This window comes from Tetrao urogallus (genome assembly GCF_951394365.1).
Source record: "Tetrao urogallus genome assembly, chromosome: 5".
Lineage (NCBI taxonomy): Eukaryota > Metazoa > Chordata > Aves > Galliformes > Phasianidae > Tetrao > Tetrao urogallus.
In genome coordinates, this window is record NC_136818.1 from 25,562,594 (window position 1) to 25,587,097 (window position 24,504).

Genomic DNA, 24,504 nt, shown 5'->3' on the forward strand with positions numbered 1-24,504 from the left:
CGCAAACCCAAAACCTCAGCCATGTATAATTGAACACTTGCTGCAGTTAAGGTAGGGCAAGTCTAAAATAAACACACCACAATACACCACTTTAATACCATCACTGCAAAATCCTCTCTAATTTCTCCTCTCAAGAAAGCACTGCTGAGGTCACTTGGCTTCTATCCCTGCCCCAAACTCTCAGCAATTCCAGCCCTAGCCGAGTACTTTGGTGCATGATGGAGGGGAGCTGGCTGAGAGCCTGCAGCTACCACTAGCCTCAGCTCCTTGGACAGAAGGAAAGCACGCAGTGGTCACAAAGAGGAGGGGAGAGGGAAAAGAAGACAACAAGAGCAACAAATAAAGGACAAATTTTGCAAATCCCTACTCAGCAGAGGCTGCATTTGGAGGAAGACAAATCAAGCCCACCTACATGAAACAACTGTACAGCCACTTAGCAGTGCATCCCCAAAGCATAGCGGTGCCACATGTCAGAGTCCTCCGTTTTGAGCCCAGTTCCGTGGGCTACATCTCAGACAACAAATCCTGCTGGGAGAGGAAGGGAGGCCCAAAATCCAGGAGGAGCTGTTCCTCAAGCCTCAGGTCCCGGATTTCTGAGGAGCACTGTGCCAGGAGGATGTGCTGGGGGATGGAGAGCTGCCTTGGCACTGTAAGCACTGCCCTCGCTGCGCACTGTCCCAGGGGTGCCACGAAGAGGCTCCTGGCACGTGTTGCCATGGCACAGCTCTGTAAGGAGATTAGGGGAGGCTCGGGGAGCCTGCTCTGCTGATGTGGTGAAGGTGACTTTTCCAGAAAGGACAAAGTCCATCCTCTTCCCTTCCTACAATGAGTTTAAAGAGACCCAGACAATGAAGGACAGCAGAAAGAGCGAGGCATCTTCCAAAAACAGCTCCACGCAGCCTCTGGGGCCGGGGTGGGGGCTGAGGGGGTTACATGACAAGCTGTACAAAGTGCCTGCACATCTCATCTTGAGAGTTACACCTTCCGGGAGCATCCATTCTGCTCAACTTGATAGCTTTGAACATGCGCTTTGGTGCAGACCAGCTGCAGAAGGTTGGTTGTGTTGGCTCAGGAGCCAGCGGTGGAGGAATGCCGATCTGTTTGAGCAGCTCCTTGAAGCTACCGTACTTAAATAGCTCATTAAACTGATTAAGTGGCTTAAAATTGGCACTTTGTCTTCCATAAACACCACAGCAGTGCTGGAAAGCTGTTGGTTAGAGGCAACCACACGCATTTAGGAACACAAATATACACACTTGTAATCCCCACAATATATATTTCACCTATTGATAGATCTGCAATGCAAATCATTTATATGTGCCTAAATCAGAAGCGTCCCAATCAATAAAGGCAATAATTACAGGGAAATAATAGTTCTCTGCTTCTTAAAAGCCACATCTGATGTTCTGAAGCCATCAGTAAGAGTGAAGGAGAATTGCTTGCAGGCTTCCCTTTTGCACAGGGGCAGAGTTAATAAGTCAAAGTCACCGACTTGTTTCCCAGTGCCCAGCAAAGGGGCAGGATTAACAGAGTCTTTTCCCATATTAGTTAGGGAGCTGATGGTAACAGGAGTGCTGCTCAGAGTCTCTGCTAAGAGAGGTAATCCCAGGGAAGCAGATTACTGTAAACAGGAAGATCACGCATGCACGAGGTGGGGGAAGGGTTGTTTGTCCAAATCTGTTTCTGCTAAACAGCTCCATTAACAACCCAAATCCTGATTTACAATACAATTAACCTCAGGTGACAAATTTCCTGCGCTGCTTTTTCTGTTCACTGTTGCACACAGCAAAGGATCACCAAAGATGATGAGTTCAAAGCAAACAGTTACCGACAGCACTGACACTTCTCACATAGCTGCTTTCCACAACTCCTTTCCAATGGGAAAAGCAGGTGAAAGAGATGATTTTCAAGGACTGCTCTGAGGTCCTTACTTCATATTTTGAAGCAGCAATCGTAAGAGCTGAGCAAATTCCTCTTAAGTCAGAGCCCATGTTGCCCTGAAGTGCTGACCGAGCAGCAGCAAAAGGTCCCTCCAATGGCAGCACCACACAGCCCTGGCTGACACTCTCTCCTTGCACACAAATTCACTTTTGCTGCTGCAGGAACACTTTGCTTGTAAGCAGGGAGCTCAGCTCCTCCAGGTTTTGGTGTCAGCCTTTTAACAGACTGCATTCTACTGTCTATAAGACACGCAGGATAAATGGTTAAACCCTAATTGCTCTCTGGTTATGAAGCTCTCCTGCTGATTCTGACCTATTTAAAAAGCCAAACAAAAAAGCACAAAAGACTTCCAATTACCGAGCTTTCCAGGGAGAGCACTGTATTGCCTGGAAAACAAATGCGTGGTCATCAATAATCCAGAAGATAGAAATTAAAAAACAGAAAAACGCATAGAAATAGAGAAAGGAGCTCCCAAGGAATAGAGTCCCACAGTCTGTGCTTCCTTTACCAACACAAACTGGCGTGAAGGCAAAGAATCCTAAAGCGAGTTTTTTGCTCAGCCCAAAGACCCACAGCTGAATTCAGTACTTAACCACTCACAAAGCCACAGCAGCAGCTCTCTGCTCTGCTCAGCGCTGCTCTTGGGATCCCAGCTCTGCTGCATCGCACCCCGATGTTGGCAGCATGGTCTGCAACAGGACGGCAGGGCAGCAGCAGTGGGCTCCCCGTGCAGGCATTCATTCTGCTAGCACACCACACCCTGCTTCATTATCCAGCTGCCTATTAGCAAAACACCCTACGACTTGGTCAACAAATCTACAAGTCCAACCAGTTTCATCATTATCGTTGTTTTTTAAGCCAGACGCCAGCAATTTATATTGGAGGAGCCTGGGGTGTGCTTGTACTGAGGGGCTGGTGGAGCCTGCAGCAGGACAGGGCGACGGCTTCCAACAGACGAGCTGCCCTTGGGATGTTGCTCAGTTTTCACTTGGAAGCTGCATGAGGAACCAAAAAAACCGGCTGAAAGAAATACATCTCACTCCAAACAGGAGATGTCTCTCTTGAAACAAGCCACTCCTCCCTTTTCCCCGTGCAGACAGAAAAAGATATGCTGAATGAATGCAAGCTCTGACTGAGTCGAGCCTTAATAATGCATTGCATAATACAGATTTTATCCTCGAGTCTCAAGCGGAACAAAAATCACCCACCTTTTTTTCTTTTTGTAAAGGGGGATTAAATTACAACAACCAAATATGAGAACGCAGGAATAGGAGGCGAAGAAGCAAGGAGGGAGGAGCACAACTCACCGAAAGTAGAAGAAGCCGTCGTTGGAGCAGCGGTGCCGCTTCACCATGAAGCCCAGAGCCATGGCTACCCGCTGCCCTGCTGCCCACCACAGCCCATCCTGAGGGAGCACGGAGCAGGACCTGCGCTCGGCCACCACCATCGGATAATGCCATAAAATGACTTTTAGTGCATCAGGAGGGTTCCCACGTGGCACTAAATCCCAACAGGGCAAAACCCTCCCAGCTGTCTGCACAGCTTTGCCGCAGTCGCTGAGACCACATGCAGCCGGTCTCAGCAATCTCAGCTTCCTCTCCAGGCATCAGATGGAGGTGAGAGCTGGGGGTCCTCCTGGACACATTCTCCAGTTGCCCCAGCTGAAGACATTTGTGGTCCCTCCTCACAATTTTACTTCTCATGCTTTTCTATGTATTACTGACAGAATCTACCTACGAGAGAAATGCCTGGGTTGGAGAGCCCAAAGAATGTGGTGGGAGCCAGGCTAGAAAGGCAGTGAAGGGTGATTTGTGGTGCCAGAGAGACTTGTGGCAACAGCTGCCGATAGCCCACTGAGATGCTGTGCCACCGCATGCCTGAGAGCTTCGTGCCAATCTGGCCACATCCAAGCAGAGTCCTTATGCTAGGGGCCTGTGAAGGCTAAACACGAGTTATCACCAGGCAGACCGTGGAGTAATAGAAGTGGTGTTACAGAGGCTGTGGATTCATGCACAACACTCAGCTACTGGCCACAGTGGGCTCAATTCTGCAGGGACACCAGTTTTCTCTTCTCCCTCCCCCCCACCCCCCCACTAAGCCAGCTGAAGTTTAAAACCCAGAAAAACAAAGTAGCTTGGCCAACTGCTTTCTGCTGGAACGCCAAATCTGATTACGAAAATATCTGCAAGTTATCTCCAGCACTCCCTTACAGCATTCCTGAATCCTATCTATTTTAAATTGACTCTGAACAGACAGCGTCCATCCTCTGTCACCATCTGGAGTGGCATGCACTGTTGCACTATCCCAAGCCTTAATGTGCACCACAGTCTTCCTTATTTCAGCTTTCTGCAGGTACTCATCTCTAAGCATCTCCTGCTTCTTAGCAGGACTCAAATACCTCAAAAGAATGAGAAAAACAACGTGCCAGCAGCCTCTACTCCCTTCCAACCTTTCAGCGTTTTAATTTATAAAGCTACATAATAATTTCTTTGAAGCCCGTATTTGTCACAGCAAGAAAAGGTAGATGCTATCAGTCCATCTGGCCCTGAAAGCCAGCACGGCACCATGACATCACCCAGCACTGCCGGCTCCAAGAGGGAAAGGGCTGACTCACTGGGGCAGCTATGGGACATTTGCAGAGCAACAGATCAAGCCTCATACAGAAAGCAAGCAGAGCAGGAGGTGGGAAAATGGCAATTCCCTCTTGTGAGTTCAGAGCCAGCTGCTGTGTGCTACCTTCTTTCATGGGCACACAGGTGTAGCTGACTTGTTCCTTTGAAAAGATCCCAAACAAGAGCATAATTCTAAAGGTTAATCAATCTTTTTTAGCTTCCTTCTTCCCTCCAGCTCATCTCTTCCCAGTATACTAATCTGCTCCTCATCTTAAGGGGTTTTTGAATCATTTTTCCTGCTGGTCTGTTCACCAATTGCATTTTTCAGGCACCTGTAGCTAACACAGTGAAAGGTATATGAGGGAATGGAGAAACCGTTGCCAAGTTTCACTTGGAAACGATTTTCCCTTATTTGTGAAGATTTTATTTGCAAAATTAGAAATAACATTAGAAAAGCTCCAGCCACGTTCTTCCAAAGTTGCTATGTTCCATTTGTGCACTGATTAGACCACAAATGCAAAGAGAACTCCATAAGGCTCTCAATCTTTTCAACCACAGGAAGCCACAAGGTTGAGTGGTGCTGTGGCATTTTCCAAGAACAACTTATCAGCAGTTCACGAACCTCACCTGCATCACAAATACAAACATGCTGTGGAACAGCCACCATCATTTGTGCAAAGCTCATCTCCAAATAAACTTCATCTCAGCTTGCTTTCTACGTAGCTTGGCAATTCTCTGATGACCCCCTTTGCCTCCAAGCTCTGCACTCCCTTCACTCCAGCCCATGTACTTCTGAAAGGAGGAGGACTGTGTGGACTCATTATCAAAAATGCTTACTTCCATTAGTAGCAAGTAATGGTATCAAGGCACTGAACATCCAGAACACAGATGGACTTCCATCTCGAGCACTGGGATGCTGCTCAATGTAAGAGGCCAGACAGAACCACAGCAGGATGGAAAATGCAACCCCTAGCTTGTCCCTCTCCTACATCCTGAGGTTTTCCAATTCCAATTTTCTGTCACCCAAAATTGTGCATGGACTCTGCCACTTGAACTTCTCAGTTCTCTTGGCTCCTCCTTGTTAAATCCATACCTAGAGACTTGAGAGGACTGACTATGCCTAACGCCATCACCATGCAGGGCATGACCTCCAGAGGTCCCTTCCAACCTGTGATTCTGTGATGTTATTCTATTGAAACAGCCAGAGAAAATCCACGTGTTGTTGGGGTCTAGGTGACACAACTCATGTCCACAACAGCAAGGAGGAATGAGTGAACTGGTTTGAAAGAGAAGGTTTGTTGTGTTTATTTCTTAAAGTTGTAGGTATTAATTATAGCTAAATTTATTGGCTTACCCAAAGTGATAGCATTTCCCTTACAGTACAACAGAAAGCATCATCAGTCCATGTTTAGTGTGAGAACCAAGCGAGGGAAAGATAAATGCATTATTTATGGCAAAAACATTTCTGCATTGCAAAACATCAAGCCAACAACAGTAAAAATAACAGGTACTTTATCACTGGGTGGCATTATTTCATGTGCTTTTGTTCACTAAGTTGCTTTTTATAGCAAAGTTGCAACTCCCTGAAAATAGGCAGTTATACAACAAACCAAAAAACCACCCACCACAAACTGGACTTCAGACAGAAGAGGTGGATGTCGCCATGACGGAGAAGCAACAACAGCCTGTTGTGTAACTCATGGAGTTAACAAGACCCCTAACACCCAAAGCCTTGCTATCTCCATGATTTTATGGTGCTGCCTTTCAGCTGGGGAAGATAGGGCCATTGATTGAAGTAGCACAGCATAACAGATGCAACTAATGAACTCAGCTCAGCTACAGAAGAAGGGAAAATGCACTAAATGGTGTAAAATCGGAGAAGCCTGTCACAGCCCTAAGTGCAGGGCAACTTATTTTGCACTCATTCTAGTTCTCCTGCTGGGCTGCTGTGGAATATTACACACAGCAACGTTTAATGAAGACAATCAGGACACTTTATAAGTAGTTAGGAAAAAAACGTGTAAGATGAGCATTTGCTTGCCTCACATACAATTCACTCAAGCCTGAACCAGCAGACAGAAGCAAAACAAGCAGAATGTACCAAGATGGACAGGAGTTACCAAGTTTTCTGCATAACAGACCATCTGTTCCTTGCAGGACTCCGCACTGCAGCAGCTATAGCATCTCCTGACATTAGCAAGGACTTTTAATGTACCTGAACTGCACTGCACATCCCTGGGCTCTGCCTGTGCTAGCTGAACCGATCTGCTTGCACCAGCACAATCTTCACGTTGGCCACTGCACTGATCTGCAGATCAGCTGCATGCACTGAGGCAAGGCTCTGTAAGAGCCAATCAATCCGATGGTACTGTATCATGAAATTTCAAGTCTGCACTTTATTTGGGACAGATGCAGATGAAGTATTTGAGTCTAGATGCTTAAACTGAACTTCTTTTTTGTCAGCTGTTAACTGCAGTAAAAGATTTCAGCCTTACGTCGATAATGCATCATAGGACCATAGATACAATATATAGTAAATTAGAAAAACAACCTCTAACATACCATTCAGCTCCAAAACCATCCATCTGCCAGCTTAACAAAAAAACCGCAACCCTTCCTTTCTCTCCCTTTACAAGTTGAAATGCATGCTGCACGTAGATTTCACCAAGTGCCTCTGGATAAGGCAGGGTTGCTTTGGGAGATGCACTGACCCTTACCTGTCATCAGCATTGCGGAGTGATGGAAGGCGGAAACTTGTGTTCCTGTCCAGCTTTGACTGACTCTTTGTCCTCTTGATGGACCCTTTCAGACGTTTACTGAAGAAGCCCTGAAATGAGAAGTCATACAAGTGAGATGCCAGTCATAAATCAATCAGTGCACCGTCACCGAGTCCGAACTCAGCAGCGATTCCTGCTGATTGTGGGGAACATGCTGTATTGGGATTCCTCCGGGCAGGAAGAAAGGCAGGACTACGTTGTTAATGACAGTTCCAGTATGTGACAGCTTCAAATTGCAATAATTAACACTTCTCATGCTGCAGGTGCGTTTCAGTGAATTACAACTACTATACAAAAGATCAAAAGGCTCCCGTATCTCCCTGAATTACTTTATGCAACATGCAAAGACATATCCTATCAAAATATTTCCAGGGGCTGCAAGCATGCATGTATATACATTCTTTGGCACGATCAAAGCAAATATTAAAGTCCATAGGATTAAGCAGCATTTTTCTGGCTGAATCCATCCTGCTCCTTCACAGAACAGCTGCACAGAGTGCTGCTGTCAGGAGATATACCAAATGCATGCAAGTGAAACCATGTTTGTTAAGAACCCTATAAGGCCAGTTGACAGAATTTGCTCAAAATGAATTTTCTTTGGGTGGATTGACCTAGCAGATCTCCAGCCTTGTAAAGGTCTAGGGACAGCAACAGCCAGCTGGGGCTAGCCCTTCATCCCATCCTCGATGTTTCTCTGAGCTAGAAATCGAGTACAGCCACTTTCGAACACAATTTGTAAGGCAAACCCTTCAGCTGCATTTGGGGCGGGTGACAGATGTTGCCCACAGCTGCCTGCTGTAATACAGAGCTCAGCAAACTGGAGACAGACAAGGTCTTCTGTTCCTCCCTACTCAGAAAACACCGACAAAGCAAGAGTGTTTTATTGGCTGCAGGTGACTCGACCAGATGGAAGCATCCAACTTGTTCATTTTACAGACTAGTACAAATTAGGCCAACACAACACAAGAAAACATTATCTGCAATCTTTTAGTCTGAAAAATCTTGTATCGCTTTCACCTCTTCAGGAAGAAAACGAGGTTTATTGATGGTATACAAAGGAGAGGGCTCACACCCTGTTCTCATCAGAGCTGCTGGAGGACGAAGTTGTTCCAAATGGCAAAGCCAGCATTTGTCCAGGTTCATCTACAAGCAGCTCCAAATCAATTTCCCAATTGTTTTTGCCATGATCTCCCCAAGCTTTCAGTACTTCTTTCAGTAAATAAATAAATAAATACGTACATAAATCCTTTTTGTTTTAAACACGCGCATCCTTCCTCAACCCCCACTGCCTTTCCTCATTCTGTTACACGTGGTCCTTTTACAGTTTTCCCTTCTTCCACACCTATAACCAAATCCTTCCCCAAACCATACAGCTGTGCCCTCCATAGAGGGTGATGTACAAGTTGCACGAGTTCGCTGTCTCCTTGCACTCCTTAACACTGCTTCATCGGATTTGGAGGGCGATATATTACTAAAATCTTATCCATACCTAAAGCTGGCTGGATACCAAGCACACACAGATCGTCCTCTCCTAAATATTGTGTAGGGAACAACCTGCTCCCTCACACCACAGCCCACAGGCAGCTCAGAGGAATATGGATGCCATGTAGCCTATGGGATGATGCCACATGGGACAAGGGAAGGAAGAATGTGTTTTTTGCATCTAGACATACTGCTACATCTAAGGCTGCCCTTCAGTTGCTGAGGCTTGCCAGCCAGCAGGCTCCTGAGGGATGAAAGCTGTTATTTCTACTGAAACAGAAAATAAAGTGTAAAAGAAAAGATACCAAGATACCCCTACAAGAAAAAAAACGAGACCAAACCACTCAAAAAAACCCTAAAATAAAAATTCCCACAACAAAAACCAACCTAGCCTGCTGGGAGAGAAGGCACCGTCAGAAAAGAGAAAGTGTTATTGGCTAAGTATGCTACTCAAACCCTACCCATGTTCCTGCACTTTTCTTGGTCCTGGAATTGAAAAGTGCCTTTGAAAAAACCCTGTAATCAATAGATGCTCTTGTGCTTCTCTTGGGGCCATTGCTGGAATTCAAGTAGAAGATGTAAAGCACTTTCAAAGGCACTTTCATATATTCTGACCTCTCAGCACAAAAGGTAACAAATCCAGCTACAGGGATTCAGATCTGGTGGACTCTGGCTTCGTTCCAGTACCTCTTAGGCTACTCGGATTGCAAACACGAAATAAAATGGTTTTCTCCCCTTAAGGACAAATAAGACAAAGCTGACCCCATTCAGCGGGGGTGAAAAAGTATCGGTATTGAATCACTCCAAATCCCGCCCGGAGAGGGACCGTGAAGATTCATTTCTGTGTGCACGCACAACTTTAAATTGGCATTGCTTTTACATTAGTGAAACATGTTCTGGGCTTAATTGAACATCATCTATTCCTTAGCAGATTATTCCTTATCTCTGGTTGAATAAGGCTATCCAGAGCACTAAAAAAAAAAAAAAAAAAAAAAAAAAAAAAAAAAAAAAAAAAAAAAAGGGTAAGAACATACTTAATAATAAAAACTCATCAAACAAAGAGTGGACTCTCCTAGTGGAGAGCTTCATCACTTGGAATACCTGTTCTCTGCACCTTGCTGGCAGTGCTTACAGATGGTCAACCTGGGAGCAGCGTGAGTAATTCACATGCCAGATCTGAGCAGAGCTTTTCGGCTTCCATTTGCCAAAGGAAATCCTTTTAAATGCTGACTACAGCTATGAAAGGTATGCAGAGATGAAAAACAAATCCGTAACAAGCACAGTCTAACTTAAGTTTATTTTTCTTTTCTTTCTGCCAACATTCATACAGCTCATACTGTTAAAACACAATGCAGTAACACCTTACCTTCCTATCCTACTGACTAGATATTTGTCTTAAATGCTTATTTCAACACCAAATAGTGCTGCTTGGTTCTTATACCTCAACGCAAAGATGCCTGAAGAAAGAGATGTGATGGTTGTCATCTAACAGGACAAAGCTCAGAACAAATCCCTCCCAAAGCTGTGGGTTTGGGGGAAGAGGGATGGAAAAGGGACACCGAAGAAAAGCACTGGTTCTCCAATTCAGAGAGAGCAGACCACGCATAATAAATAATGGATCTCTTCATCGTTACAGAAGTCAAAGGTTAATTCACCCAGGAACCAACAGAAAATAAAGATAACTATAATAGGAATTATCAATCGATAAAATGCAACGTTATATTAGCAGAACTTTCAAAAGCACGGGAGCCAGAGTGAAATGGGTGATGCTAAGGAATGCCCTACACACCGTGCTGCGAGCACCGCTACCTACACTGAGCAGTTCTGGAGGCAAACACATTGTCTTTTGGAAGCTTGCAATGTGTCTTGAACACTTATGATTCCCGATGAGGAGCACTAATGCATTATTAATAACAGCAGGTGGGCAACTTCATTTCCAGAGCAGCAAGACTTGTCCTCTCGGAGGGGAAGGTTTGGATGAGTTACAAAGATAACACTCTGATGGCTCCGGACGGCAGCAGAACTGCCTCCCAACTGCTGCTCGTTATGAAGCATCTCATTTCTTAAAGTTGCTCACAAGCAGCAAGCAAGAAAAAAAAAATAGAGCCAAGTGAAAATTCTCTCAGGTGCCAGGGATGCTGCAAGGCTCTGACAGGTGGGGGAAGAGTGCCAGATCATAAAATGGGCACACACAGCTAGCAGGGTGCTCCAAGGATTAGGAGCAAATGTGATGCTGATGAAGCTTACTTCCTACCTCCTGCAGAACAAAGAAACGTGTAACAAAGAGGTACAAGCTTGCTTATGAACCCATTTATCAGCACCTCTGAAAAAGCTCTGGGCTACTCCTGAGATAGGAAAGCAGATGGAACCCACTGCATGTCCACCTGTGTGGTAATATAAAGGGAAGGTGGTGGCTTGGGACACTCCAAAATCCATCCACCAGCTGAAAGCACACTCTGAAGAGGTGCTTCCTGCAGAGGACGATGAAAATTGTGTGGGGATGTATGAAGGATAAACAAAGCACAATAAGAATAAAGTGGTATTATGTAAATCTGCCACTGCTTTCACACTAATGCACCGTTCTTCTCTGATCTTCTCATCTCCGCAGCAAAACCGGAACAAAACTGAACTCCAGAAGTGAAAACTGATTGCAGGCAGACAAGAGGAGGATTTACCAAAGATACATTTTAAAGACCGATTATTTATTTTCGAAATAAAAGCAAGAAGGGATTAGAGATGTCTAAAACAAATAGAATGGAAATTAAGTAAGTCCCTTGAGCAGTCCGTTACATAACAAAACCGAGGGGCATCTCCATATGAGAGGCAGCAAATGTTGGTGCCTGTCAGGAGACCTCTCCTAATGCTATCCATAAATCAGCTGGCAGAATTCTCTTCCACAAGATATTATAGAGACAAATTTTTGAGCAAGATTAAAAAAGGATTACGTGTTTATATAAGGAAGAACAACATATGTAGCTGCATTAGTCAGGTTTAAAAATAACAGGAGTGAGCAATTATCATGCTCCAGGACACAAGCTGATCAACAGCAAGGATCAGGAAGATATTTTTCCCCTGATGGGACAGCACTGCAGATTTGGCCAGATAACACTTCCAGCTCTCCAATGAAAAACTGCCTCCTGCCACAGTAGGGATGCAGAACAGGATGAGACAGTCATGAGAAAAGCAAAGAAATGGAAACAGCACATCAACAGGGATACCTCGATAACGTATCTTTTAATGATGTGCATCAGAAGATTCCATGTGGTCTGCATGATATGCAGTCAAAAGTACTGAAGGAATCACATTTCCAAGCGCTGGGGATCACGCTGAAAAATTCATGAAGAAACAAGAGCTGCCACATAGTTGGGCAGAGCTGCCGCAGCCTGCAATCCAGGCAGGCATCCCACATGGCGCAGCCTTCAGACACACAACACCAGCACGAGAGAAGATCACCCCTAGAAACCAATATCCAGGGAAGGAAGGAATACCCCAGCCTGCCCCAGCAGGAAGCAAGGGGCTGCAGCATTTTGTAGTCCTTATGCAGGAAGGAGGCAATAATTCCTGTGAGCTGGGCTCTTCCCGCTTGGCATCCCGCCTGTAAGCAGCCCAGCAATCCAGAAAACCTTCAGATAACACAGCAGCCGTAGCAATTAGGAAAATTAATGGAAGTGAGCTTGGTCAAAGCTAGTAACACAAACCTGAGAGCTGGCTGCAGGAATATCTACAAAGAGTAATTATGACAAATGATAAGGTATCAAGGTGGAAGGAACACTCCGATGGGATGTGGTGGGGATAGCAGCACATTGCTTCTGTTTAACATCTTTGTTAATGATCTGGAAGAAAAGTTAAACAGCGCATTAATTATGCTGAGCTGTATTAAATTAGGAGGTGAAGCAAGGGCCAGCAAGGACACAGAAATAACACAAAGGGTTGTGAGCAATTAGAAGCTGATAACACACATCCCTGTGAACTTCAGCTGAAGAACTACGCGAGTCAACTGGAGGGAATTTAAAATGGAAAAACAGCAAGAAAAGCGATAAAAGGGCCAGAAAGACTGATTTGTAGAGAATGCATTCGTTAAAGTGTGTGTAACTTGGCTAAGCCGTGATTTAGAGGTAAAGAATAGAACGAATGAGTTGGTACACATTCAAGCAGAGTTAAACCAAGGACAGACTGGGATGTTAGCAGGTGTGAAAGGTACCACTTTCAAAGTGCCCCTACACTAATTGCAGGGGAATTGGATGAAGTTCAGTTTACAGCCAATGTTCCTGTGCTGAGGTCCACCAGACAGTGCCCCAGACTGGATCTGCCACTGTTAAGACTCAGCCCTGAACAATCTGATGATATGAACAAATCCACTCGGGCAGAAACCTGTTGTGAAGGTTGCAGAGCCTCTGAAAGGCCTTTATCCCAGAATAAAGGCACAGATGAGAACCTGGCAAGAAAGCCAAACTTCCATTTTTTCCCCTGAAGACACAGACCTGTGGAATAACGGCCAACAAACCTGAAGCATCATATCAGGCAGAAGATTAAAGCAGCTTAAAACAAACGTGTTATTGTGAGGAAAGACAGAGCGAGCGGAGGAAGGAGAAATGTTAATCTTACAACAGGGAGGACAGCTCTGAGCGGCTTTTTCATGAAGGATGCGGCAATGCCTCACATTAATGTAAATCAACAGCCCCATCTCTGCATTGGAGCTGTCGCAGAATTAAAAATATGCACTTGTAGGCCATCAAGTCACATGGCCGGGGAAGATCGCTCGTCTTAACCTGGCAGCATGACGGCAGCGGAGCAGCGCTTGGGAGAAGCAACAATCTTGCTGACTGCATAAAAGATGAGGCTGGGCAGCCGCGAGATCTCATCAGGCTTTGACCTTCACTTAGGCTGGCTGCATTGTCTTCTGTTCCATTTAGCAGTACTCTTAAAGAGCAAAGAGGCTGTATTCCTATAGATCCAATTATATTCTCGACCGAAAGCAAACCAAGGAAGGCAAGCAGTAAGGATCAGTCTTCCCATCATACTGACGTAGGATTCCTATAAAAATCATTCTATTTACTTCAAAGATGGTGGTTTTTTGTCTCTTTCTTTTTTTTTACTAATAACCATAAATATCATTTGCAGTAACAATTCACTAACAACCCTATCCAAAAGAGCCAAACTGGAGAGTGTGCCAAGAGCCTGAAGAGTGGTTCACTGACAGCCCTCCACCCTGCCATGCCAGGAGGTCTGAAACCATCCCTAGCTCCAGCACAGTGGCAGAGCAATGTGAGAACACAGCCCGGCAGCGCAGCAGTAGGGAACGGGATGCTCTGAGACTGAGACACTGCCAGGACATAGCGTGCGTGGGAAGGGAAAAGCTGGTTTCTCGCCCACCTATGCGTCACGGTGCCTACTTTGAGCCAGATCCGTCTGTCTTCCTATTTGCTCAATCTAGTAATATCCATTATTAAAAATATGAGTTTTCCTATATATGAAACTCTATAAACAGCACACAGCTGTCTGAACGTGAGAGAGCACGTGTACACATTTCCCCTCTCCATTTTCCTGCCTTTCATGGCATTCCCTCCTCTACCAGTACACCGCACAGACACAGTGGAAACTGTCATGTGGCACTCAGCACAAGTGAGCCCAGATAGAGACTGATGTCACTGCAGGGGATGATGTTTGGGGAAGTAGGGAAGAAAGAAAAAGGACAAGCAATGGGAGCTCCCATCTCTGCATGTCTTGCATCCTATCAGCAGGGCCCACCGTGCATCCCTAAGTGGAATGGAACCAGAAGAAGCCCATTCTTATGTTGATCCACGAGTGGTTGGTCCTGAAGTGAGGATACCAAGTGTAAATATCTCTCTTTTCCTCCAGTGCATGAGGTTGGAAGGCAAATTTCCTGAGCTTTACACGTCAGCTCCTTGAAATAAATCCTTCATTGACCACTGCCACTGAAGACATTACAAAAAATGTCTCGTCAAGGAAACGTTCGCTTAAAGGCCATTATGCTGTTATGAATCCAAATTCCAGATGCCAAACAAATGCCAATTAGCAGTATTAAAAAAACAGATGCCTCGTTCTGAGGGAGTATCGCAGCCTGGTGTTTGAAGAGAAAAAATGGCACAGAGCACGCTGGAAGCCACTGCCCGACTGAGAAGACAGTTTTTAAATAGCTTTACTGATATGCAAACTTAAAAAGCTGTAAAAGCAACTTATTATGGAAGTCTCAGCATAATTCTTCATCAGTATGGATGAAGGTTAAGCTGTCCCCTGCCTTAAGCTACTTTCCATGAGGAAGTTGAAGCAGGGAGAAGAAGAGGTATGGCACAGAGTCAGGTCCACAGACAGAATCGAAAAGCACTTCCCTGCAGCTGCTTGCAGCCCTCCAACCCATGGACCAGGTGTCAGCAATCGGACAAACAAAACCGCAGCTTCTGGTGTTATTCATTTCCTTTCCGCATATGACAAACCCCTGCCAAACACAGATGACACCTTGCACAAACCCCTTTAAAGCCATTACAGGTCCCACTTCCATCCTTCACTTGAAGCTCTTCCCAGACCACTGATCTGAGACTTCCACAAGGCGTTCAAATGCCCTCCCTGCTTCTGAGAGCTGGGGAGTTCAGAAGGCAGCAACCAAAGAAACACGAGTCCTCCTCCCCTGTCCTGTCATCCACTCAACAGATCGGCACCACTCCACAGGGTTAATGGGTATATTACGTCTGTAGTTCTGATTTGAGCTCATCTGTATTCTTAAGCAACCTGACTTCTAATTGCAGCTTGCTCTTTTAAGCAGATCCGGAGTTGGTGTGTTTTAAAAGTGGGTGATCTCAGCCCCCACCTGCACCACAACCTGCCAAGGAGTAACAACACGTAAATGGACTATTCAGAACAAAACCTACAAAGTCAGAAGCTCTGTCCCTGTGAGAAAGACAGGAGGGTGCATTATGCTTCTGGGTATACAGGTGGCCAGACAGACACAGCAGCTACACGTGGCACAAATAGCTTCTAGATGTCTCCTGGTTCATGCCCAAGAAATGCAGCCATGTGCCACTACCTCACCCCTTTGCCAGAGTCCTAGATAGCACAATAAACTGATGGGGAAATGAGGAACATTCCACAAAGTTCTTATTTTGAAAGGAAGCGGGAACTAAAAAACATTACTTAAACATAGGATTAATATTAAAAAAATAAGCAAAAAATGGGAACAAAGAAAAAAAGTGAGAGAGCAACAATATAGATAGCAACCTGTAACACAGGATAGCAACTCCTGTAACACAGCTTGCAGTTAGGTGAAGAGTCCAACCAATAGCACATGGGTACACCTACAGGCCAAGGCAATGATTTATACATGAAGACAAAGACAGAATTTCTTATAAACAAGGAAGGGAACAGCCAAGTTCAGAAGTCCTCCTGGACTGTATGGACCATGGGTTCAGAATAAATTTCTCAGAACCTGACATAACAGACTGTTCTTGTGATAGCTTCACATGTAACTACACCAAGGCCCTTTCTGCCTCGAGAAGCACTACCCAGAGAACAGATCACTGAAGAGATGGATAGTTCTTAGCATGTCAGAACAGCTGAAGTGGGAAGGCACCTCTGCAGTCTGTCTAGTCCAACCCCCCACATCAGAGCTCAACTCGAGCAAAAGCACTGTGTGTTCAGTTAGGTTCTGAATACACCTTCAAGGAACGAGACTTCAGAACCTCACTGGACAACCTGTTACAGTGTCTGATCACCCTCACAGTAAAAAAAAGATTTTTCTTACAATTAAGTGGAACTCCTTGTATTTCACATTGTACTCTTAACCCGTTCTCTGAAGAGCCTGGGTCCATTTCCTTTACCCCCTGCCATCAGGAACCTGTACACATTGTGAAGATTCCTTCCTATCCCTCCCTGATCTTCTCTCCTCTAGGCTAAGCAATATGTTCTGTTTCATCTGTTAATTCAGTTATTTTTCTTGCTAGATTAAAATGTGATGCTTAGTCTTTCAATGGATATTGGAAATTCCAATTACAATCCAACAAGAAAGCCTCTACAAAAGAAATATCCCTCACAATAAGAAACCAGACGTTGGAGCAGGCTGCCCAGCAAGGCATCCAACCTACATCCTTGGTGGCTTTCCAAACCTGCCTGGAAAACATCCTCAGCAACCTGATGTCAGTTAGCCTAGCTGTGGGGAGGGGGTTGGATCTGAGGGTTCCAGAAGTCCTTTCCAATCAATATTATTCAATGGCTCTAAAAACGAACCAACGTGGATATCCAGCACATTCACCACCCGTTCACAGAAGTCAGGAAGAGCTGTGAAACAGCCCTTTGCTCTATAACCTTTCTTAATTCCAATAAATCCTGACATATATTCTATACGCTCAGATCAGATTTAACCCTTTTCATAATTTAAACAGCCCTCATCAAATTCATAGCTGATTTTTTAATTCCCATTTTCATTTTTAAAGATGATACAACATACAAGTTAATCAAAACTCAACATTTATATATAAGGCAGGCTAAGAAACGAGCTTAATGTGGACGAGTGTTATCTAAAACAAGACAAGAATGCATACACTGAGGCACAGAAATGGTACCCATGTCTATAGAGCATATAAGAAAAAATAAAGTTCTCTAGGTAACTTATTGCCACAGGTTTTAAAAGAGACAGATTTCTTGCCAAAAGAAGAAAAAGAAAGAATAAAAATGTAGATAATATTCAAGTTAGATGTTTAAATCATGAGAACCTATTGTTAAAGCTTACTGAGCCTCTCATTTTAACTTGAGGCATTTGCCCTTGTTCTGATAATAAAAAAGCTTTTGTGCTGTTGGCTAAACTGACCACAGGCTGACACTGGCAAGAACATCCACACCAGCTGAAAACGTTTCATGCAGACTCTCAGCCAACTGAACTTGTAACAAAAGCTGAAGAGATAAAGAGCAATTAAGACACCTGCAGAGATTTCACCTGCTCCCAAGTCAACTATAAAGCCGCTTTGGTTTTCTACGTAGCTCATTGATTTGAGGGTAAAACAACACACTATTACCTACCCAAAGGAACTTTTTGCCTAGTCAAATATGCAGCACAATTCCTGGCAGTAGCTACACAGGTATTTACATAGCCTGCTGCCCACGCTGAGATTGGTGTTCTGTATTTCCAACGTTCGATCAATGCAACAAAAAGAAGCTATAGGTCTACCAGAAATCTCACTGACAGTGCACAGTACTTCACAAGATTCGCCAACACTTCTTGCTCTACTGAAAATAACAACTAATTACTCATTTTTCAGATCCTAGTTCTACACTGTTGATATTTGAATCTCCTTCCATTCGTGAGCACAATTCCCCCTTTGCAGGAAGGGCACACTTACCGATACTTTGAAAGGAGAGGTATTTGCAGCATCCATGGAGTTGGTTTTCTCAGATGTGCTGGTCCCGGAGATGCTCCGTCTGCGAGGAGATCTCTCTGCTGGGACCTCTAAGGAAGAACAGAAAAAGGTGGTGAATGGGTGCAGGGGGTGGGGATCAGTCAGGTTTTGTGCCTCAGCAAAGTTTCAAGTGCACACTGGGCTGCTGAATTACACTCACCTGGTTTTTATGTCTTATTTACCCCCTAAATTACAATGGCATTTCCACTGACAGATTCAAGGTTGTGAATCTGACTTGATTGGAGGCAAGAGGCAATATAAACACTGGTGAAGATCAATACCCACACATATATCACTGTTTCTGAGATGCTAACCAGAAAAGACAAAATTCCTCTTTTTTATATAAGCGATGCAGTCATTAACTGATAACTGAAATCGAGACACCAGAAAATTCAGTGTTAGTCACAGCTTTGACAAAGGTCAAAGTTTGGTCTCCTGTGATCACACAACTTGCCAGGGCCACACAACCACCAGAAGACGCATAGCTGCCCGGGCAATACAGCATATATCTCTGCAGATATAAAGAAATAGGTCAACTTCTCATTCTGGCAATATGACCTTACTAAGATACGACTTCAGCATCCTAAATCCATGCAGGCTGGTCTGATGAGTACAAATATTCATTAAAAAAAAAAATACGCTTGTTGGCTTGTTATTGACTCACAAAGTATACACACTACTGACAAAATGTCACACACAAAGGCACACGCACCACACGTCTGTGGGTTCTATATAGCGAGATGCACACAGACACACACAGATACCTTTGTCACAAGTGCTGCCCATCTCCGGCTCGATCACCAGACTTAAAGGAACATAGCTCCACAAACCATCCTAGCGAGGGGAGGGAGAAAATTACTTCCTAGCAGAAAGTCCATTGTTAAATGCCGAGTCTTAGCGAAGAGGAATAAAGCGTGACTCCAGACAGCGGCGGTCTTTCTCCTGCTGTTTTCCTTCCAGGAGAGAGATACGGTTTAAACTTCCATTTCTGGCTGCCCGGCCCTGGGGATCCGTGCTACTTCCACCCAGCAGAACGCCGGGGCTCCGCTCCCCCTCCCTGCCACGGCAAGCAGGGAGAGAGCGAGTGAAAAGGGAGCACAAGGACTGCAGCTATTCAATCAATCGCTCCGACTGCACATCCTCATTAGTTACTTTCAGGCTATTAACAGACGCCCAACTGCCGGCTTCCCTCCGTTACAGAAAATTTCCCTGCGTCTCCCGATTGAGAGCAGCAAGGAAGCTGTGCGGAGACGGGCAGCCAGCCGGTGCCACGGGAGCTGAGTGGCAAAATCAGTGAAGAAAAAAAGAGAGAAGCCTCCTTCGGCGACACAACTGCTCGTGATGCTTCCGAACAGCCGACTGTTAGCAGCATTATGACACGCGTCTCCCTTGGATGCTCGGAGACCAACAAAATGGAGCATTCTAAGAGGAGAGGACAGCCGGACCCTGCAGTAGCAGTGGCTCACCCTGAGATATTTCTCTCTAAACCAACAAGACCTCTGGCACTCAGCTCAGAACCACCAGCAGGGACTGAGCTGCTGAGCACAAGGCTGAGCATGGCACAGCTGCCCCCAGAGAACGGGCAGAGCAGAGCCAAGCTGCTGGCTGCAGGGATGGGGCAAGAACTCTGCTGCATCCCACTCAACACAGCAGTGTCGGGGCGATTTCTCCCTCAGTGCTGAGCTTTGCCCATCCCAGTGCTGGACGGTGGCTGATTCCCCTTGGGCACCGTAGGGAACAGAATGTCTGGAGCGGAGTCAATGCTGGCGAGCAGCAGCAGCCCGGGCCCAAGGAAGGCTGCTGGATTTATCCCAGATGTGCTCCTCCTTGCCACCCCCCTTTCCCTAAGCACACCTTCTCCTGTAAGTGCTGTGCTCCCAAAGGGAGCTGCGTTATGTAGGATTTAATGATGGCTTCTGCTGCTCCCATTGTAAATGTAATGAAAGCAAACAAGAGTGATGTATGCAGCTGGAGCTGGGGAGCAAGGCGAGCACCTTTCCTTTTAGATCAACTAGTAATGAGAAACGTAATAGGCTTGGCTTGCTCCACTCCTCACCCACAGGAAATCACATCAAAGCTGCTATGGTAATTTAACACAGCCTGTTAGCTTTGCTGAGTCATAAATGAAAGCCGGAGCCCGAGCTCCCCTGTTTTCAACAAGAGGTGGTCACTCAGGGTGGGGGGAGCTCAGCAAAAAGTCAGTGTTCAAAGCAGAAGGAGCTGAGAAGTGACAGCAGGGACCTGCTGGCTCTCCTCACCTCCCTCCTCCCTCCACGCACATCCTGAAGCAATGCAGGTTCTCAGCCAATGAAACAAGGCTCCATCAACACAATGAGTTTCTGCCGCTCTAAGAGTGGGAAAGGGAGATGCTCACAAGGTGCCTGTAACAACCTGAAAATGCAACTACCTTCCCTTCTCCTCCAAAAAGCAAGAGCAAATTGACAACGTGCTCAGGCCCTGGGACAAAACAGGATCCAGATACAGCAGAATTGTCAAGACAGGTTAACTCAAAATCACCAACCAACGGCAATCTGCTGTGATGCCCATAGAGCAGTATTTTTGCTGAGCTGTGTAAAAAGTAAATACAAATCTATACTGTCACTAGCAGGCAAAAAATGAGATGGTTCCCTCCCTGACTGCACAGGCAGCGCTGGAGGCTGCTCTTGCATAATCCTCACCTGCTGTAAAAATCAATGCACCTCTCCTAGGCTCAGTATTAAATCACAATTGCTCTCTGCATTGCTCGCTCTCAGGGACCAGGACCACAGCTAAATCACACCGTTTCTATGGATAAACAGTCTGAAACTCTCCTCATCCACTCTGAATCTCTGGGGAAGAAAAAAGAAGCAGACAGCTTTTCCCCTTTTCACCCTCAAATAGAAAACTCCATCAAACCAATGAATTGCAGACATCCCTATGGGACACTTTTCATTTATCACCTGGCTTATTGGTGATCTGAAGTATTATTTATGCAAATAAACATTCATGCAAATAAATATCTTGGTGCTGCACTAGTCCCAGGAGTCAGTTAGGCCAGGATGGCTGCAGGACAGTGCTCAGGGACACAGGCAGGTAGTGCTCTCTGCACCCATTTGCACTGCACTGCTCTTCCCATGCCACGCTCCAGCTTGCTTTGCTCAGCTGCGCTTTGCCTCCCTGACCTCCAGCCAGGACGTGGCTCTTTGGCTCCACCTGAATTTCCCACCACTCCGTGCTCTGGTCACTTGAAACCCAAACCTACAATGCTTTGGGAATCTGTATTCTACTGTAAAGAGCTTTTTCTCAGGTTGGCAGAAAGAAAGCTGAAATAAACCTCTCTGCTTTGCGGGATGGTGCTTGCTATTCCATCTCTATTTTTCTGAATTAGAAACAGATTGGAGAAGGGCAAGGAAAACAATCAGGAACAAAAGAACATCCTCAGGGGTTAGAATGGGAAGAATGAGGTCGGTGACCTTGTAAATGAGGTCATGGAAACAAAGCCTGCAGGGGTCCCGCTGACCCCAAAGACAGTGCCATGGGTCACAGCAGGACCCTGCCACGCGCCAGGGCTGGCAGGAACCTCAAGCACCCACCCAGGGATGCCAAGAAGGGGTGAGCATGTTGGCAAGCACAACTCCTATCTGTCATTACTCATAAGGGGCTGGTTGTGGTCTCTGTCATGGCAAACATCAGAGCATCCCATCCCTGCCACGGCAGCAAGTCCCAAGATAAAGATACTGTCCAGCAAACAAGAAAATCTGTGCCTGTGTTCATTCTGCAGGTATCTTTCTCTGAAATCTTTGTGCTGCCTTTGCCGGAAAGGGGCAGACTGCTGATGTGTGAGCTCCTGGTTAGGGGAATAAAAGGCAGATACAGCAGGATCCCAGGGACTGGGGCTTCCTTTTTTCATCTGTGCACATCCTGATGTGACAGCGCTTTGGTCTGTGACTGGAGGGAATAGAGAATGTGATTCATAAAAAAGAATCAATTCATTCCGCCTCTCGAGTCTAGCTTAATTACAAGCATCTGAAAAATACAAAACCAGTTCAATGCCACCAATTACTTAGCTATAGGCAAAGATTGCCTCTCAGGTGCAATGGCATTCAAACGTCCCCAGCTGACACAGACCAAAGAAGCACCCACCCCAATATTTTCACCCCCTTTCCATAGCTACCTGTTAGAAACTGGTAATTGATTATTCTTTTTATTCACCTTAAGGGTGAAAATAGCCATGCTGTTTTCAAAGCCTGTCTACACAGACAGTTTCCTTTACATTTTTAAATACAATAACGCCTAGAGGCCTCTTACCAGGCTGCCCTACTGCAGCCATAGCCATGGACCAGAACACACTTAAAAGATTTCAAGGCCATCTCCAGCACTATTTTCTCCTCTGTCAAAAGGCCAATTAGTCATACAGACTAGCTACAATGCAAACACACAATAAAACCCTGCAGCACTTGACTTGTTGTGACTCATGATTTCTTTCACAAACGCACTTTGAGAAACAAGGGGTTCCAAGCTCTGCTTGGAAGAGTTGGAGCACTTAGGGGCTCTGGCTGCTGGAGCATGTTTTTGAAGATGTTACTCATGTAGGCAACCACCAGCGGAGTGGTTCACTACAGAGACAAACCACTGGGATTCAATATTCGTCTCACAGACAACAGGGACCACAGAGCTGGTTTCTTGCTTTACAAAGGCAGCACGCTGGAAGTTGAGCTCGCTGTGCAGCCAAACAAGAAGCCGAGCAGAGATGCAGCCTTTCTGCTCTGTGACATTTTTATTAGCCATTTTCATGGTGAGCTGCACCTACACAGGGCAGAAGTAACGCAGGTGCTTGTTCAGCCCTGGTGGTTGGCTCTCCTCACACACCTACCTCTCTCCACGCATGCGCACATGCAGCGCATGCAGCATATTAATGGAGCGTAACATCACGGCATCCACAACTTCATCAAAACAGAAGAGGTTATTTTTATCTCATTGGCCCCTTAGGGTTGTTTCAGAGCGCTCAAATGACAGCTCTAATGAGAAGGAGATCTCGTCGGGTGCAGTTGGTATTTACTTACCATTTCTTCTACCATGGTGAAAATGCCTACGAGCCAACAAAATTACAGGTAGCAATAAAAAGCAGAAAGCAAGCAAGCATCGGGAGATATGTGCAGCCCAAGCACATATTTCAGATGAGTACTGCCTAACGAAACAGCAAGCCTCATATAAAAATAAATAAAGCCATTCATGTTTTATCTTGAAGTACGTTTTCTACCTTGTTTTACTCACTTGGGGAAAACAATCAGACTGGGGCCCAACTCACAGGCCGTTATAACAATTAATTAAACGCCTGGGTAAAAACCCAGGCTCAAAGCAAACGCAAAGTATGATCTGTATTCAGTCCTGAGGTCTCGCACTCTAAACACATTATGTAAATTCTAGCAGGTATAACTTAAAGGAGGAAAGTGAAATTTGCAGCGATAGCTCTACCCCATTTATTGAGATAACTAGATAGGAAGAAAAAAGCCACGAGAAGATATGTCTGAGAAAATACAACAAAGCCACAGTTACAGCATACTGAATTGCACAAAAGCCACCAAGGATGGAAAAGGGAAATACAAAGGAAGCCCAGCGAAGCTCACTTGCTATAGAACTCCACCATCAAACAACTACTGGGTACCCATTATGATCAAAACCTCCTCCAGACCATTAGAAGAGATTGTGCATCACTGAGGATCGAGTAGATTAGACAAGTCCTGTAAGATGATCCAGGTAAACATCCAGGTGATTTTTAATGTGCACGCAGGTAATTCTGTTGCTTAGACACCTGCACTGCTTTGGGATCTGAAAAAATGAAACTGAATTAGAGCCCAATTCGGAAGGCGCATAGCAAGCAACGCAAGTGACAATTTGAGTCACTTACAACATGTTAAGTCATTGGTTCCTAAGGAGTTCAGTCTGAAAGACAAGACATAACAAGCAGAGCAGATGAACGCACAGATGAAGTTGGAAGAAAGGGCAAGAATATCACGGAAGATAAAAAAAATTGGCTTTCAAGCACTGACTATCACAATCCCTTTATGGAGAATGTTCTGCAGACACTGAACGTGGCATTTCATGAGTACATCATCAGCTGTTATCAGATTGATGCGCTCACTTTGAGGTGGTGGAAAAAAATCCTCTAGCTCTACAAATGCAAGTCAGAAATGAAACATATGTGTGTCCCTAGCTGTCCAACATGTCCTCTGTGTGAAATCTGGAACGGCTGCCCTTTTTCTTTTCTTTAACCTTCATCAGCCTCAAAATCTCCTTCACCAACTGACT

The 24,504-nt window shown here is 45.3% G+C and overlaps 1 protein-coding gene across 1 annotated transcript in view; it reads right to left on the bottom strand.

Annotated features, from left to right (window-relative positions):
• Positions 1–24,504, bottom strand: part of RASAL2 (RAS protein activator like 2) — a gene marked incomplete at both ends in the record, with an annotated part of 149,142 nt that overhangs the window by 23,392 nt on the left and 101,246 nt on the right. Inside the window, 2 exons of the mRNA XM_079535689.1 lie at positions 7,271–7,380; positions 18,160–18,266. Of these exons, the coding sequence (XP_079391815.1) occupies positions 7,271–7,380; positions 18,160–18,266 (217 nt within the window). The remainder of the gene's footprint in view (positions 1–7,270; positions 7,381–18,159; positions 18,267–24,504) is intronic.